General features: G+C 37.5%; 1 protein-coding gene across 1 annotated transcript; it reads right to left on the reverse strand.

The window, feature by feature from the left end:
- Window positions 1-5,377: 5,377 nt before the first annotated feature.
- LOC114515621 lies at window positions 5,378-14,975 on the reverse strand. The gene is made up of 3 exons (XM_028534911.1): window positions 14,825-14,975; window positions 7,550-8,737; window positions 5,378-5,527 (listed from the first exon to the last, which is right to left on the reverse strand). Exons 2-3 carry the CDS (start codon window positions 8,697-8,699, stop codon window positions 5,430-5,432), a joined length of 1,248 nt encoding a protein of 415 aa, XP_028390712.1. The 5' UTR covers window positions 8,700-8,737; window positions 14,825-14,975; the 3' UTR covers window positions 5,378-5,429.
- Between the last annotated feature and the right edge of the window lie 4,956 nt (window positions 14,976-19,931).

Consider the following 19,931-nt stretch of genomic DNA (forward strand, 5'->3'; position numbering starts at 1 on the left):
GACGACATCGAGGCGAAAATTAAGTGTTTGTTATATAGGAACAAAAAAATACATGTTACACGACAATTAATATTTCATTTCAAAAAACGTTGTTATGACAATATGCGGGCAACAATTTTTCACTTGTTTCCCTGGCGGGAAACATTGCATTTGTTTAAAGTCATGTGACTACGAATGAACCAATCACATTTAAAATACACAGCACCTATATAACAAATACATATAACTCACTAGAAATACATGCATGCATGCATGCATGCATGCAGCAACCTCTCGCCATTTCAAACGAAGCAAAATATTTCCTGAGCAAGCCAGACCTATAACCTTCAATATTTTGAAAATGAAACTGATAAAACTATTTACTTTCAAGGTCTTTTTGATCTTATTTTTATCCTACAATTAAAATTAATTCAAATTATTAAAAATTTCTTTACATTTATTATTTGTCTCATTTTACCACATTATAGGTTTGGCTAAAATGAGACGTTTACCATCAGTCGTGTTTCTTGAATAAATGCCACAATATTGCCTGAAAACCCAGGGTTTTTTCACTGCATTGATTGGTTGGAATCTGCTTAAAAGAATTTAAACATGCCTTTTTGCTTTTTTATGATAGTCGGACTGCCTAAGCGTCTCGTTTTGCCCCGCCGCATGAAGTTATAGAGTTTCATAGTTTAATTAAGTGAGAGTTAATACTTCACTATAGCTAAGAGCCTAAACCTTCAAAAAATCAAAAGAGCACAAATAATATAAATAACCAAGCAGTATTAAAACGTCGAATGTTGTTTTTCGAAAACCGAGCAAAAACGACTTACTGTACCAAGGTCATAAAATGTATTCGTACAGCAAACACGAAATAAACCTCGAAATAAACAAAGTAGACACCTACCATTTCAAGGATTATAAACTGCGAGTTGTTCCTTTTCACCGCTAACTCTTCTAGTTCTGATGATATTTTAAACTCTTATTCCCATTCCACATTTCATATTGTGTTTTCGAAACATTTTTTAAAAAAAATTGTTTTCAAAATGGCAGTTAAATTGCTGACGGCTTAAAAAGGCATCTATTTATAAAGGAATATTTTTAAAAATCGTTCAGTTCTCACAATCGGCAATTCGAATTCGCGCCCTCTGTGTCTCAAGGTCTATTCAGATCATCGTTCTTATTACTCATTATATTGTTCCATAATTTTAAGTCTTTTTTGAAGATGATTTCCGCAAAGTTTATCTCCTCTGATATGTATCTGTTTCTGTATAGGCACGTCTGATTAATTTTTCGATCTGATATATTTATATGGTTGCCATGCCTAACAATTAAGCACCTCCCCAAAGCTAAGAACCGCATGTTAACACAAGATCCAGGCCATTGTGGCGAACCATAATGGCTACGGACATGCATGATATACATCCTTGAGCTAACTTTTCATATCACTTCATCAAATCGTAAATCCCATTTATAAGGCAGGTCTTCTAAAATTATTCCTAAGATCTTCAACCATGGTTTTCGATTAAGTTGGCTGCAAATTTCGCTAAATCGTTCTTATAGTGTAGACCGTTCTGATATAATTAACCATAATAGAAAATAATACGACCTCCTTTGAGAATGGACCTCCTTTGAGAAACACACCTATTGGTTTTCACATACTCCGTCGTGATTCCATCAACCTTTACTCTCTGTTGGCGTTTTCCCAGAAAACTTATTGTCTAACTGGAATTTTAGCCATCAAACGTATGTTGAAAATTTCCATCGCGAGTGTTTTTGATTTATTTTTAGTCTCAATGGGATTTCTGATATTTTTCGATTGCCACAAAAAACTACAGTACTGTGCAAAAGGCCCCCAGTCAAATTGTCACTTGTTAGTAAAATTCATGGTATTGCAAGACATGCTAGGTAGAAAGACTTTTAGTGGTCTTGCACTTGGTACAGCCACCATGAGAGACCATTATTGCGGCACAATGCCCACTCATTGACCTAACAAGCTTGTTTGTTACATCTGGATCAACAGCCTCACGTGATGCGAAAATGGTCTCTTTCATTCTTCCAGATGTCGAGATGGGTTTCTATCTGACCTCTTCCTCACTTATTCCCAAAAATGTTCAATGAGGTCTACGTCAGCAATCTCTTATAGCCCTGGGCTGGTCAATATCACTTTCTTTCAGGTTCTTTTCTGAATGACATGGTGCCCCCATCTTACTGGAAGATATAATCTCCACCACAAAGCCATCTCATCTATTAGGAAAGTCCTAGATACAAGCCAAACATACCATTTTCCGTATCTAGTCGAAAATTTACGATCTTGGGACTTCTAAAAGGTGAAGAGAGCTTTGCGGTTGAGACTTTGAACAAAATAGGGCACCATGTGACAGAGAAAAAAGCCCCACCGAAAGAAATATCAATCAGTTCAGGGCAACGAAAGAATTCTGACCTAAACCTGTTCGAATATCTCTTGGAATAAGTGAAGAAGAGGTCAGATAGAAAACCATCTCGACATCTGGAAGAATGAGAGACCATTTTCGCATCACGTGAGGCTGTTGATCCAGATGTAACAAACAAGCCTGTTAGGTCAATGACTGGGCATTGTGCCGCAATAATGGTCTCTCATGGTGGCTGTACCAAGTGCAAGACCACTACAAGTCTTTCTACCTAGCATGTCTTGCAAAACCATGAATTTTACTAACAAGTCACAATTTGACTGGGGGCCTAAAACTTTTGCACAGCACTGTACATTTAACGAACTTTGGCAAGAACCCCTGAGATGGAACTGAGACAGCATTGAGGATGGTATATGGATTTTAGCAACACCGCAGAAAACGTCTGCGCATATGCGATATGTACGCGTTCGTTGCGAGGTTTAAAATGTTCGAAAATGGCGGTTTACTCGATGTGAGCGTAAATTCGGGACGTTTTAAGAGGAAATGTGGGCGATCGGAGGACGAAAAAGGACCAATAACCTGTTTGCCTTTTTTTTTAAGAAAATGTTTGTATTCCAGGGATTTTGGATAGAAATTTAATGAGGATTGTCCTAAATATTCCGGTTTACACATTAATTTTACATATTCTTACGTTCGAAAAATCTATACATCACATTCATGGGAGGTGACGGTACATAGATTAACTGTCCGGCTGATTCGTGCTTTTATCCATAAAAGAAGATCTTTTAAAGTCTCCTTGGGAACCATCGAAACCGTTGCTCTGTTGTTGTGCTCGAAGTTGGCTTGGGACTTGGGTATCGAAAAGGGTAATGGCGTTCTCTTGTTTGACAAAAGTGATGGTCATTCCGTTAACAATAACAAGGGCGGCAGCGTGGTCGTTAAACTCCAAGTAATTGGTGATCTGGCTGGAGAGTGCAGATTCTTCAGGTGCATCATCTTCTCTAGCAAAAAATACTGTGAGTTCCTCGTTTAAATTAACTTCTCCAACCCTACAGGCGACGAAGGGTGCTGCCTCTACAACGCTACGAAACCTCCCGTGAGTGATGCAGCTATCATATACGCTGTTCCCACCAAGTATACATGACACTATCACAGTATTTCAATGTACTGATAAAGGTTGATCTTTTTCAAGTTGTGGTGTAGCTTCATTCGTTAACAGGCTTTAGCTAGTAGCAGTGAAATCAGGCTCCCTACACGTCCATTGATAGTGTTTTGTGAAACACAAAAAGGAAAGTTCCAAATAGTAAAACTGCCCATTGCTGTAGGCTTGATTTGAAATCCAGCTATTTGTGGACCAGGTGTGCTAGTACCACCTGGGTGTGGTCTTTTGTCCTGTGACTGTGTGGGTTGAGATTGAAATTTAAGTAGGTGGCATTTACTCTTATTATGTCCTGGTTGTTTGCAAAATGTACATCACTTTTGCTTCCTTGCAGCAACTTCAATTGGTTGCCGACAGGTTTATGGGGCATATGTGGTTGTGTCATGTTTATCTCCAACAATTCTGTTTCCACAACTCTTTCCACTCCATTGACTGGTAATAGTTATAGTCCTCGTTGCTTGACACAGTGATGGTTTCATCTTCTTCCTCATCAGACTGATTATCATTGTTAATTGTACTGGGTGTCTAAGAAAAAAGTACTCCGGTTTGATTCATAATAGCTTCTAAACTAGCTAAGCTATTAAACTAAAATAACTTTCACTATATCGTATGGTAAAGACGGCCAATTGCGTGCAAATTACTAAAATTTATCTACGACAATTGGAGTACAAGTGTAAACCAAAGTACGTAGCTAAGTTTAATAGTTATTCGTTATATATTGTTTATTGTTTATAGTTAGTTGGTTAATGACATTGACATCGTGTTTTTTTTGCATAGTTTAAGCAATTTAGCTCAGTAGTTTTTTACTCTCATATTTCAGTTCGAACCTACACCTGCTACATCTATATCTACCTCTTCGTCGTTTCATTAATCTAAAATTTAGCTACCATTCTACGCATCTACAGTATACTATCTACACCTAAATACGATTTATACACATCGTGCTATACCAGTCCAAGTATCTCGCTACTTCGGCACGTTGCGTGACTTTTACGAAGGCCCTTGTTTCTAGTTGATTAAAATTTATTAGTTGTACGTTTGTGGTTGAGTTACGTCGAATATCCCATTTGACTTGTAGCTATCTGCATCGAGCCTGTGATTCGGCCACCGGGAGTTACAGGACGGTTCGCGTTTTGCAATTTACAAAACAAGGGTATAGTCGTATGATTATCTAAATACATAGAGACAGGTCTTTATTGGTCAACAAGACGCCGGCTCGGCGTTTACCTTGGGTCGGTGCATATAGGGTTTGTTTGGAAATTTTAGTGTGGTATAAACCATGGTTTAAAAGACTATTAAACTATTTGCTAAAGCTCCGTGACTGCATGATTCATTCTGCCACATATGAAAATTGACCATTCCAATGTAATTGTTTACGAATCAGGGTCCCTGACCATCAAATGCCTTTGGCTTTTCTTCTACAACCGACAAAATGAATTGAAGCAATTGTGCTTGCGAAGCTATAATCCAATGGTGAATAGCTAAGTATTTGAATGTAGAGTATTAAAATATCGAAACCTGTCTAAATAGACAGGATTCGTAAATGTCGTGCGATTCGAAGATTGAAGAGTAAAAAGTTGCAGTAATTTATGCGCCGTGGCCGCGAGGGAGACTGCTGCCTAGAACCCCACCAAAAAAAAAATAAAAAAAACAAAGCCGAATTTATGACCTTGTGTCTACCGACCCAAGGTAATAAGAACAATCACAAACAGCGCAGACCTAGTGGTTTTACTTCAAATAATTTAACCTGTTAGCTGGTTATATGCCCTTATAATCCTTCGAATTCAAAGCCATGCACAAATACATTGAATATACATAGGTAAACTGCGACTGCTTAAAAACACTCAGTATTTGGAATAACCAGCAACAAGTTCCTTTCATTTCTTTGACATTTTTTTTCAATGGCTACCAATTACAACAGCATTGGGAGCCACTCTGTTGCTGGAACTCGCGCTATGGTTCTGATTGGAAAAATCCCTCCACTTCTGTGACAAATCTAAAATTTCAATTGTGAGGAAAAGTTTTTTAAAATTATGTCACATTATCAGCCTATAATTGCATGGAGGAAGGGCAAATATTCATACACTCGTCTTATGCTTGCCAGTTTTCTTTCGATAGCGATTGGTTTTTACGCTATATATTTCAGCATGAATATATGAATATTTCACTCCCCATCCAATCAATTTCCAAAAAACTATACTGCCCTGGATAGAAATATGTTATTCAAAAATAGGAAGCTTTCTAGGGAGCTAAGTGCTGTATGGTCCATCTTGAAATTAGTGCATCATTTCCATAGCTTATACATTTATCATTTTATAGACCTGGAGTGAAGGCCAGACGGGATTTGGCAACGCGACGCGAATTTTCAATGTTTTTAATTTTTCAAATGAAATGTATAAATTTAAAACTATAATCCTAATATTCTCGTAGATTACATACGAAGACAATTTTTTTACTACCACTCGCCAAGTTGCCGCATCGCGTCCGGTCTGTCTCGATCTTGAGGGGGGTTCAGCGAAATATTTCCCGAATTTATGATATTTTCCTAGGGCTTTATTTTGTGAGTTTGTAGAATAGCCAAACAGGCAGTGAAAAGGTTGGGATAATTCTTTTTATAAATCAGTAAAAGTACTCAAAAAAGGCGGGGGGAAATTACCGTAAAACGTATTTTAACATTAGACAACTTTTTTGTGTTCTCTGTATGTCCTTCTTCCAGGATACGATTAATTCTCTCGTCAGAATCGCTAATTTATTCCCTTTATTTCAAACAAACAACCATATAGGAAACTCAGAAATGTTCTCGTTCTCGTGACGCTCGCGCTTGTACGCGAATCTACTCGGTCTATATTATTAGGACAAGGTTGGAAAGTTTTTTAATAATATATATTACGACGTTTCCTAACGTCTGAATATCTTTGAAATTACAAATACTAAAGAATATAAAAATTATAACGCTTTAAACGCGGTAATTTGACTACATTCTCGAGATTTTCGACATTTATCGAGATTTTCGAAAAAGTTTTGTCAAAACCATGCATATACTAGTGGCACCAACCCTGTGATGTCGTCATCATTTTGAATTGCAAATAGTGAACTGATTGGCTCCAGCGTACGAAATTTCCAACTCGGAAAGAACGACAGCCAATCGGTTTTCTAGTTTGCAATTCAAAAATTAATGATGACGACACCACAGGGTAGGTGCCACTAGCATGGTTTTCACAAAATTTGGTCCAAAATCTCGATAAACATTTGCTTTTCTGGCATCCTTAAAATTAACGTTTATGTTAAAACTTCAGAAGAATGGACTCAAATTACCGGCGTTTAAACCAATGAAACTTTTATATTATTTTTGTTAATTGTAATTTGAAAGATATTCAGGCGGTAGCAAATGTTGTTATATATCTTATTAAACCATGCCAACCTTGTCATAATAATAGGCCGAGTAGCTCGCGTGCACGCGCGCCAAGAGAATGAAAACATTTCTGGGCTGCCAATGAAACAACAACACTACTCCCGCCATTATTTTTAGCGGGTGCGTTTAGTCCTCCGTAGACGTCGCATGATGAATTTAATGTCACACCCCCAACTCGGAAATAGGGGACTGGGATGCGATACCGCAATAAATATCCGCGTCACATGGTACAAATAATGTTTTTTGATTATGCATTTTGAATTTGAAGTGTATGAAATATTATATTATTCAATAAATACGCATAGTCTGGAGGTCAAGTTATCTACATAAATTAACTTTTATAGCAGCCTCTAAAAAAGTGTATTATAAACCGAAAATTTATATTGACGTATGTTCACTGCGACCCTGGTCTCGAATAGTTCGACCAATGAGGTAATGAAATATTTTATAGATCAACGGGAATTTAAATTGTTTAAGGTTTGAAAGAAACAGCAGTAGAAAAGCTAAGCATATGAACTAAAGGGGTAGATTAAAATATCACTCAGAGACAGCGCTAACCTATCTCTGAACAACTTGCCAAGAATCTATGGCTATACAGCAACTTACTTTCAATGTATCTTGAATTTTGTCTCATTAAAAAGTCCGTTCTCGCTTGCTCTAGACCAACTTTATCGAACAATGACAACGTATATTCATAGAAATGTTTCTGCACCCTTCCTAACGATAAAATAATAGCTGGCACAATAATCAAGGTAAAGCACAGAAGCATCGACCGGATGACGAGTTGATTTGCATTTTCAGCAACTGTCTTGTCAACCATTGCATTAATCATGTCAGCTTGCCTCCTCTGTAATTCCAACAATGCGTTATTGTATTTTGTCATCAAATCAAACCATTCGAGACCATCCTCTTTAGATGGTTCTGTGTGAGATTCACTGAATAAGACTTTTCTTTTTCTTTCAATTTCTTTCATCAAATGCGACCTGTTAGCGAATACAGAGGAATGAATGTCCTTCATTTCGTTCGAAATTAAGAAACCAGTTCTGAGGTATTGTTGAGCAAGAGTGCTTTTCTGTATGTACCATGTTTTGTTTGCATGGCTGAAATTTTTTCCTTCTATAAATCTCAAACCACCAAGTGCTCGTTCCATCCCAGCTTCTTCTTTGCTCATGATTAACAATTCGTATGCGTAAACTAAGTTCGCGAATCCCCCTGCGTTTTCCGACCTCAAATATTCTGCGAGCGTAGAAATTAGCTCATCAATCCATTCTCGGTATTTCTTCAAAATTTCAATGGTTGATGCTTCTCCTTCGTCAATTATACGCTTTTTTTCTTTTAAAATGTTCACAAATGGCTCTTTACCGCCCGATAGTTTATCGAGGCTTCCACTATTTCTCGTCTTCAATTTAACAATAGTTTCATCCGTTTTTTCCCGAAATTGCCGTAGCTTACGTCTGTCGGAGTTCAACAGACTCTGAGTAGAGTATAATGCGGTCATTCCTCTCTCTTTTTGCAAACTATGAATTAACATAGCTGCATCGATACTAGCGTGAATTTTATCTGTGAGCTCGATTTTCTTCTCTAGAGATTTAGCTGTTTGAATCACATCGAATACAGTAAGAGCAACGATTCCAATGGAAACAAACGCCACGATGAATAGCTTCGCTAACTGTGCTCGTCGATCCTTCTTTGACATAACTTCATTTAGGGGCGCGGCGTTTGAACTCGCCTGGTAACTGGATGAAGTGGAATCCATAGCGCAGCCTTGGAGTCTAAATCTCTGTTAGTCGAATTCTGAAAGGTAAAATTTGAACGAGCTCGTCATATTTCACAGCATATAAATGGTCATAATGATCTGTTTGGGAAAACAAACTAATTTACCTCCTCTGATAACAATTTCTATCTCTATATAACAGCTGCATTTTCTCTTAAGTAGGTCTACAACGGGCTGAACGCGAGATGTTGATAATTGAAAAATAGAAATGTATGGCTACAGTACGTTTTATTATAATATTTCCGATACGCGAACATTTCAATGTTCCATGCACGAATTAAACAACTTACATTTAATATAAATTGTCTTTTATTAAACTGGCGAATGCTAAATATATGTTATAATGGCATGGTTATAGTGTTACAAAATCGCATGCAACACGACTAAAAACTTTTCGTCATTAACAAATGCATGCATGTGTTAAACTTTTCTCGTTCGGTTGCAAATGCGGTGTGCATGTTGATTAACCAGCAAAAATTCAGTCAATTCCGCTATTCACTCATAAAGTTATTAATACTAGCGCGCTAAATAAAGGATTCGAAGTTTATTCGGAAAGAAAAAAAAATTAATAAGGTATGTCATTAAAAATTCCTTTTAATGCTATATGTAATCAGTAATTAACTTTTTTACTTCAACTATTCATCTCTTCATGATATATATGTTATTTACCGCTGGCTCGGTCCGGGTAAAAAAATATTTTCGGGGGGGTAGGAACGTTTTCAAGACCGAGGGGAAATATTAATTTTTTATCGGTAAATAACGTTAATCTGTAAATCGGTAAATTAATTTTTTTACGAAAAGCAGAGTTCGTTCGAATTATAATTGTGTAGTCAGACTCAGCAGTAGTCACAAAAACATAAACAATTAAAACCGCATTCGTTTAATGTACTAAAATTTACTTCAATTTATCGTGATAATTATTTCATATTTGGCTCATACATTTAAAAAAAAAAGTAAAATTTGCGAATAAATCTTTAGAAAAACAAAACAAAACAAAGCACGCTTTCGCTCTAGCATAAAATATAGGATTGCAGACCGTGGTCGGATATGGCAAAATTCCGCCCGCTGCTACAGTCAATCAGATTGCAAAAAAGGCTAGGATTCGGCACGCTGCTGATTTGTAAAAAAATAAATATATGTTATTTACCGGCTAGGAGGTCCGGATAGAAAAATATTTTCCCGAGGTCTCAAAAACGGCCCGAGGCCGAAGGCCGAGGGACGTTTTTGAGGCCGAGGGAAAATATTTTTCTATCCGGTCCGACTTAAACGGTAAATAACGTATTTATTTTTTTGTCAAATTGAGGGGACGTCGTGGGGATAAAACGATTGTGCGATTTTGTATATAAAACTTTCGTCACTTTCGTCCATGTTTACGTTTTCTTCTACATTTTCGCTAACATTTTCTAGGGTATTTACAAGCTCGTCTAGATAATAAAACTCGCTTTCCGAGTGATAACTATCATCCATTGTTAAAAACCTTTTCCAAAACAAACTAGCTTGACTTTAAAATTTTGCCAGGATTCCGCGGACCGTGGTCAAGATATCGTAAAATTCCGCCCGCTGCTGCAGCCAATCAGATTGCAGGAAATGCTAGGATTCCGCCCGCTGCTGATTTACAAAAAAATAAATTAATATATTCTCACTGTTCGCTCCACCGCACAATACCTTGGCTGAAGTATGGTTTCAGTATGGGGATGAAATAATTTTCAGCGAAACCAAAGTGCGACGTGGAAAAGTACGTCTTCGACTGTCTTAGATAGATATAGATATAAAGATAGCTCTACTTTTATCTACAATAGCATAATCGCTGTTTACAATGGGAATTACATCATGCATTATTCTACAGTATATATAAACACATATACACATATACATATAGATATAACTGACTAGAAATACATGCATGCATGCAGCAACCCCTCGCTATTTCAAACGAAGCAAAATATTTCCTGAGCTTGCCAGACCTAACCTTCAATATGTTGAAATGGCCTAAATGTAATTAAATGTAAAGCCAATAGCTGATGTTTCAAATTTTTTGGATACAAAAACAGCCGTATTAAAAGGTAAAGTGAAATCACCCGTTTTTCTGCTGCATTAAGGTAACGCGGGGCAAAATGAGACAGTCGGGTTATTTGAGACATTTAGGCAAAAAAGAAGAGGTGCAAATTTTGCCTGAGCATAGTCATAATTGTTGCATAATAAATCGAATTCTAAATCCAAACAATAGGAATTTCAGACTCGTTGGATGCTCGGGCGACGGTCGGAGTACCCTTGTAAAGCGCTCATAATGTCTTCCACGCGTTTTGAAATTTCGTTTTATAGGCCCATGTTTAGGCCTAATGACCTCTATATGAGGCCGAATTTTGAGAGCAATCAAAAGTTTGTACAAAAAAACTATGATTAACAGAAATTATTTTTATCCCTACTTTGTTTTGAGGCACTCGGCAAAATCTTAAAATAATTTACTTTTTTTCAAACAAACCTTCAAAATTTCGGCGAAAAGAAAGGATATTTTTCACTAACACAAGAGTAAAAACACAGAAGGTTAAAAAACATGCTTTTAGATATATACCATTAAATGAAGGCATTGAGCATAATTTTGAAACAATCTAAACAAAATATTGCTAATTTAAACAGTATTTGAACAGCCACAAATAATGACAATAACACACCCATAGTCTTAATAAAAATATGTCGAAATTCGCATCAGTCATAATTTTTATGACTACAATTCCTGTAAAAATAAAAAGGTTATAGAATAAAGGCTATTTTGAAACCGGCTCTCGTTTTCAGGCACTCAACTAGATTTTTAGCCACAAGTTTGCGATACATGATATATCTGAAAATAATGATCGAAAATAACCAAGTTTGAACGGCAATCACGTCTTGTGTGACGATCCAGTATAAAATGTTTAAATATTTTCTTTAAATTAAAACACCGAAAAATATATACTCATTTACCCGTAGTTTCTTGAAGAAATTTCCTTGCTCTATAGCTGTCTTAAAAATTGACAATATTTTCAACAAGCGTTTTGCCTCATCTTTTCGCAGCTTAAAAGTGTGCGCAGCTTGACGAGGTTTAACTTTTGAATCTGTATCTGTAATGGCATTACTATCAGGGTATTGTTCACCTTCAACCACGGCCAACATCGCTATGAATGAGCGTCTCGTCAGTCATGTTTGATTGAGCCCCATTAGATTTATCCATGCAGCTGGCTAATGAATTCTACTACTTCATTGTTCACGGGATTGTTTAATTGGTTTGATATCAAATTGCAAGGTGTCATGCATCAACGTCAATTCCTATACGATCATTTGAAAATGGCTGGTTTACAATCTCCTTGTGTTTAGAAGAAGTAAGTACCTCATTAGTATTGTTTAAGAAACTAAATTTAGATGTTCTGCATGTTCGCGGTCCAAGCTGCCTCTGTCGTTATTTACATTCGTCTCGATCAACTTCTGCTCTAATCTTGTTCTAAAAAACTTGAAACCACGGATGAGATATGCAAGATTGAATCTGCCAATGTTCGGACTGCTTCAATGTTTACTGACTGGCCAAATGTAAAGCTTTCGATAGCTTCCCTAACAGCGGCTTGCGATCTTGCACGGATTGTTCACCACAATCACGCATGAATGTGTGTAAACAGCTCACTCAGAATCTCACTTGTCTTGCCCCTGGTTATAAACAACGAATTCTTATTCCTTCGCCAGGATATATATATATATATACATTCTCTGAACTAAAGAGCTTTTTCTCTCCATCGAGTGGGACCAGGAACCAACCAATTTCAATTTCTCAGCAACAAATTGTTTAAAGTAACCAGTCCATGCAAAGCATAAATTCTTGTTCGATTTTGTTGAAGTTGCCAATTATTAAGAGTGTTCATAACAACACTATAATAATTATTTCTTACTCTCTCGCTTTAGTATTTAGTTTAGTTTACTATACAGACAGAGCTGAAAAATACACGTCTGCATGCACGTCTATAGGGCATAATTGGTAAACCATATATGTGGTAATTGGTTTACTATAGCCCCGTTTACACTGCACTCGATTTATCGGCAAGGCACGGCTAAAATGAATACCCGTGCCCATTTCATCCGTGCCCGGCCTTTGTTTTGGTAGCCTGAACACTATTAAAATAGGGTACGGGTACCTATTTTAGCCGTGCCGTGCCGATAAATTGAGTGTAGTGTAGCCCCGTTTACACTACACTCAATTTATTGGCACGACACGGCTAAAATGGGCACCCGTGCCCATCTCATCTGTACTCGGCCTTTGTTTTGGTTGCCTGAACACTCATAGAATTGGGTACGGGTGCCCATTTTAGCCGTGCCGTGCCGATAAATTCAGTGTAGTGTAAACGGGGCTTGTAAATGGGGCTTATAACTGATAAATCAATATTCGTGCCATATTCGTGGAAAATGTTAAAAAATACTGTTTTCTGCCTTTTATATAGACCTAATTCCCTGAAGGGATTACTTTAATGATATCTAAAGGCCCATCAAAGTATTGTTTGGTGAAACTCGCAGTGAGAATAGATTATGGAAAAGCTAAGGGGAATCAGGAAAAGTTGTTTGTAGCGTGGAAGACAGCACCTAACCGCTGTATAGGAGGATCCTGGGTAGTGCAAGATGGGAACTTGCCTGTGGTTAACAAAGCTGAGGTGCGGGTGGGGTGCATAGATGTCTCTGTTTCTGTGTAATATTCTGCAGTCTTGACACTTCTCTGGTCTACGTGTTTTGGGCGTGGTGCCCCAAAGGGACAATGTGACATGTAAGCAAATAATTAGAGGCACAGAAGGACAAAAAGTAAACATAGGGCATTGTATTAAATTACAATTCTAATACAGGGCCCACTACAGTATATATCTCCCCTCCATACAAACCACTCGTCTTTTGTTGAACGCGCGTTATTATACTTATGGGAATTTAAAATAGTTCCTAACTGAACAGCAACACAAATTTGTCGAATTACAAATTGACTATAACTTCTAGTAAGAATGCCTTAAAATGTTCAAATGACAACTGAGCAGCGAGTATTTATGGTTATCAAAGCTATAGTTATATAAACGTTAACCCAAAGTGTAACTGAAGTGCAATTAAACCATGTTTAGAGTCGAATTTCCCACTCGGAATCCTCTTTGTAAAATGACAATTAAGCGTAAGTAATGTAAGTACCAAAAAAAGGAACAAGCTTAAACCGCAACAAGGGAAACTCGGGCAGTCCAAGGAATGGTCGAGGTGAAGCGAGCGTCGAAGCTATAAAAATGCAATAATTTTTACCGCTTCAACAAAAGCGTAATAATTGTCACCACTTCATCAAAAGCGTAATAATTTTCACCGCTTCATCAAAAGCGTAATAATTTCCACCACTTCATCAAAAGCGCGATAATTTTCCCCGCTTCTACACAAGCGAAATAATAATAACTTTCCATTGCTTCAAAAAATTAAAGAGTAACTCAACGTCAGATACCGTTATAAGCATGCATAACTTCATTGGATTGCTATCTTTTCAAATACATTAAAATGTTATAATCCGCCGCAGAACTGAAGGGCGTTGAGTCACCCCGTGACGTACGAAGTCTTTATTTAAATGATTTGCTTTCAATATTTGTAAACGTGGGCCATTGCCTTACTTAAAAGCGGCAAAGTAGGAAGTATAAAATCCGATACTGTTGCTATATAGTCGTATACAATGGAAATTAAATCATGCAATAGACCCAATTAGGAAGGCCAGTGATCAGTAGGTTTTTAAATGAAACGCAATAACATTATTAGGAAGGCCGTTTTACTAACAAGCAATTACGTCTGGCAGTATACTTCCTGAGCCAGAAAATAGATATATGTTTGATAGGGATGCACAGAAAGTTTACCCCTCAGACAGCATGACATGCATCCCACGTACCAGCCCTGAACACGAGGATCACGTCGTAGACAAAATAAAAATTATAAGGTTTTCCTAAGAGTACCTCTTCCGTTCCACAGAGGCCGGCATACTAAAAACCGCGCCACCCCCCGGTAAATCAATGAAAACCAAGTGTGCATCTCCAGTAAATCGGTATACAAGGTAAACGAAAGGTGAACGTGGACCGAGTAAACCTTACCGAAGCAAGCTAAATTTAAAAACCTGAACTTGGGTGGCGGATCTTGTTCCCGTGTCGAAAGGTTTACTGCATTATCATCAACTGTAAGCAATTGCTTGATCCTCTTCTGCTCGATTAAGTACGGGTTGATTGTGGTCAGCCGAACAGAATCGTTTTTTCCTGCACCAGGCCCGACAGGTCCATCGCTAAGAGTTCGGCTGTGACAATTGTATTGCGGGAAACGAAAAACTCCCTTCTCCGCAGACCAGGCCGTCTTCGTGGCAAAATGTAAAAAATACTGTTTTTTTATGCCTTTTATATCAACATCATAGACTGAAGCGATTACTTCAATCACATCTAATCCATTGAAGCGATTACTTTAATCACATCTAATAGCCCCATTAAGTTTAACTTCATTATTATGGTATTGTTTGGTGAAACTCACGGTGGAAATTTTCATTAGTTGAGTGGATCGGAAACAATAGACAATAATCAGTTTAAAATATGTTCCAATTCGAAATTTTAATCAAAATTAGAAAATTGAAAATATAAATAGACTAAGAGAGAACAAAAATATATCTATCTCCTATCGTTTTGAACGCTAAGAAAATTTGCACCGTTGTTTATATTGCAAAGCACTACTGCTTAACGTTTTTAAAGTTCCGCGGGAACGGCGTACTCGGCGGACACTTTTTCTGAACGGGCTACGTCGCCGTTGCGACTAAGAACGTTGCTGCTTAAGTTCCCTACTTGCGGCCCGGCTACGACACGAGAAGCTTACTTGTGATGAAAAAAGACTGTCTCCAAGCCTGTTGTTATGTGTCTTCGTAACCTGACAGGTTGTGAAAATAGTATGTTTCAGTTCATACTATGTATGTCTCTTACTTATCAAAATAATATTTTTAGTCTGCAATGGTCTGTTATACACCCATTTCTATTAATATCCAGTACTCATATGATAAAATTCAGTAGTTTAAAAAATATTAACAATCCTGTATTCATTTTTCCAGCTTAATTTGGTCTTCAAGAAATTTCCACAAGCAAGTGATACGATTATAAAGGCTGCTATGGCAAAAGTGCAAAGACTTAAGGCTGTCAATGGAAATTCGAAGAAAAAAAGGAAGAAAATTAGGGACCGCAGTAGGATGACTAAATGTAGTGTTTATATAGAATTTTATTTTATATTTATATGAGTATCTTAACATAGCTAGGAGTGTTTCCCACTGTCGCGTTTGCTGCACCTATATACTGTTACGCACGTAAGTTTAAAATCATTTAAACGCTACATATGAAATCAACAATTGAATACATCTATAGGCTTGGTTTTTGTGTTTTTTCTTGCATAAAAATAATCATGCAACAACTTAGAAGTTTGTAAGCTTCTACAAGCGTGTGTATGTGTCATGTGTGTATGTACGTGCAAACAACGCGGTTCCAAACTCACATGTGAGTCGCATGTGATTCCACATGTCGTTTTCGCATTTGTTTTTTTTTCGTTAGGGCCCGCCCTCCATAAAATACTTCCGCCCCCTCGCTCTCCTTTATATAATTAAGTAAGGAAAGCGATCACTACCGTTAGAAAAACCCGATTCCCTACTGTTGAACGGTGACGACTGATTTCCCACCAAGCATAATTTGAGATACAAGTTGCCTCGTTCTTTTGTTTTTACCTCACCTATTTGCTTGAGAATTATAATGAATTAAATTGACAGTGGAAATCTTGCAATTTCTACGGCATATAATTCAACTTGTCCATCGAAATAGGTTGTTTATTTCATATAAAAAAAAGAATATTGGTCGTGGCTTGAACTCCCGTATTTCGTTTATCGCAAGTAATGTCTCAGGGACGCCAAAACGGAGAGTTAATAGGGGCAAATATGGTTTAAAAGGACTTCCGTTTATCACCGCATGCAGACATTGTGTATATTCTTCGTGAAGCAAGCTGCTTGCATCCAAGTGATATCTAAAGTAGATTTGATGATGAAATCCAATTCAATTCTTTAACCTGCATAATAAGGCTTCTTCTTTTGTAGCTGTCTCCGTTGCCCACATACACGTGTAAAAATATCATATCTTGTAGCAAGTCGGTCCACAAGCTGGCAACAAGATTTGTTCGCACTGCTTGTCCCAAGCTGTTGACGAGATTGAACAACTTATTAACAAGTTGTAACAAACTTGTTGAATCAAAAGACCTGCTACAAGGCTGTTCCAAAAAGGCTGGTACAAACATGATGTGACAATATTGCTCAGACAATCTTGTGCTGTCAAGTTCGTATAGCAATGTTGTTATCATATCTGATAAGACTTGTCAGAACACTCTTGTTAATTACAAGTCTGATAGTCCCATCGGCAAATTGGAGCAAGCAGTGCAAACAAATCTTGCATGTTAAAAGCTTGTGAACAGACTTGTAACGACTCTGCCGCAGACTTGTTATTACTTGACGAATGTGCGTTTTTACGCGTGTAGTTCCCTCGTGCTTCATGTGCGCACTACCGGAGACACCGGAGCAGGAATGCAGCGGGGGCGGCTTCCTTCCTTACCTCTTACCAGCAGGGATAACGGGGGCTAAGATGCCCTTTCGTTTTAAAGGACTACATTCTATATGTTTAGTAGAAGTTCCTTGCTAGTGCACTGATTCTGTTATTTCACTTGAATATTATTCTGTTTGATTTACAAACGATTTGATTTATATTTGATTGGATTTGTTTGATTTATATTTTTCTGTTTAATTTATAGAACTTTCCAGTCAACGGTGATGACTGATATCCCACCAATATGATCTGAGATACGGGATACAAAGCTCCCCGCTCTTTTGTTTTTACTTCAACCCTGAGCCTGAAAATTATAATTCATCAGTTTGACAGTGAAAGTCTTACAATTTCTACGGAAAATTAATCCGCTTGTCCATGGAAATAGGTTGTTTATTTGACATAAAAAAACTATTGGTCGTAACTTGAACTCTCCCGTACAATATTTACCCTGCAATATTAATGTATTTTGTTTGCCAGGATACCAAGTGATGGTTGTGTCAAAATCATCGCATGTAAACTTTTTAGCGCTACCACCCGGCGATGTCCATTTGCTTTTTAGCTGAATAGCTTGGGCCACAAATATTTTTTGTAGTCACTTAAACCGTTCATCATCATAAAAATTGCAGACCATCACTGTGTTTGTATACTTATCGTTTAGAGTAGGTCTAAATTGAAAGTTATTCAAAAAATTAACAAAAAATTAAAAAAAAAAAGTTATTCAAAAAATTAATAATAAGGCTTCTTCTTTTGTAGCTGTCTCCGTTGCCCACATACACGTGTAAAAATATCATATCTTGTAGCAAGTCGGTCCACAAGCTTGCAACAAGATTTGTTCGCACTGCTTGTCCCAAGCTGTTGACGAGATTGAACAACTTATTAACAAGTTGTAACAAACTTGTTGAATCAAAAGACCTGCTACAAGGCTGTTCCAAAAAGGCTGGTACAAACATGATGTGACAATATTGCTCAGACAATCTTGTGCTGTCAAGTTCGTATAGCAATGTTGTTATCATATCTGATAAGACTTGTCAGAACACTCTTGTTAATTACAAGTCAGATAGTCCCATCGGCAAATTGGAGCAAGCAGTGCAAACAAATCTTGCATGTTAAAAGCTTGTGAACAGACTTGTAACGACTCTGCCGCAGACTTGTTATTACTTGACGAATGTGCGTTTTTACGTGTGTAGTTCCCTCGTGCTTCATGTGCGCACTACCGGAGACACCGGAGCAGGAATGCAGCGGGGGCGGCTTCCTTCCTTACCTCTTACCAGCAGGGATAACGGGGGCTAAGATGCCCTTTCGTTTTAAAGGACTACATTCTATATGTTTAGTAGAAGTTCCTTGCTAGTGCACTGATTCTGTTATTTCACTTGAATATTATTCTGTTTGATTTACAAACGATTTGATTTATATTTGATTGGATTTGTTTGATTTATATTTTTCTGTTTAATTTATAGAACTTTCCAGTCAACGGTGATGACTGATATCCCACCAATATGATCTGAGATACGGGATACAAAGCTCCCCGCTCTTTTGTTTTTACTTCAACCCTGAGCCTGAAAATTATAATTCATCAGTTTGAAGTTTCTACCAAATGACTGTTCGCCATCTTGTATGGGAACGATGCATGTATCAAAACAGTGTGGAAGGTCCTGAACGCACTACTCAAAGAACAGGTATTGGATGACGAAGGATTGGCTACATGCATTAATGTGCGAAGTAGTGTCGGTAATTAATGAACGGCCCATTAAAAAATTGTCGGACGATTTTCGTGACTTGAGCCCCCTTACCTCAAACCAGCTGCTGCTGCTACTATTAGCTATAGCTAATTGCCTTCAGGCTACACTGCCTTGGTAGCTTTTGCGTGACACTAGGTCACACATTTAATTTAAGTTTGACTGTCGTATGGTAAAGACGTTCAATTGCGCGCAAATTACTAAAATTTATCTACGACAATTGGAGTACAAGTGCATGTAAACCAAAGTACGTAAGTTTATGAGTTATTCGTTATATATTGTTTATTGTTTATAGTTAGTTGGTTAATGACATTGACATTGTGTTTTTCTGCATAGTTTAAGCAATTTAGCTCAGTAGTTTTTTACTCTCATATTTCAGTTCGAACCTACACCTGCTACATTTATATCTACCTCTTCGTCGATTCATTAATCTAAAATTTAGCTACCATTCTACGCATCTACAGTATATACTATCTATCCCGCCCACGGGATAGTCTATTTGGCGCGGGTCGCGGGTCAACCAAAACTGGCGCGGGTCGAACAAAACTGGCGCGGGTCGAACAAAATTGACGCGGGTGATTATTCCGGTTGGCGCGGGTAATTGTTCCGGTTGGCACAGGTGTATTTCTCCGGTTGGCACGGATATCTTTCTCCGGTATAAACAAATACTCGCTCGTTCTCTGTCTAACACTCGTTGTCGGCCGCTATATTTAAAAGAATTCACAAAATTAAATCCTTGATTACTGATATATTTCTGAGATCGGAATACTTCTTTATTTAAGGTATGTATTATTATTGGGATGGTTTGCGCAATGAATATGTATTTTCATTTTAACCCCTGATGCTACCGTATAATTGTC

Source organism: Dendronephthya gigantea, unplaced genomic scaffold (assembly GCF_004324835.1).
Source record: "Dendronephthya gigantea isolate DGI-Jeju-01 unplaced genomic scaffold, DenGig_1.0 000004F, whole genome shotgun sequence".
NCBI classification, from domain to species: domain Eukaryota; kingdom Metazoa; phylum Cnidaria; class Anthozoa; order Malacalcyonacea; family Nephtheidae; genus Dendronephthya; species Dendronephthya gigantea.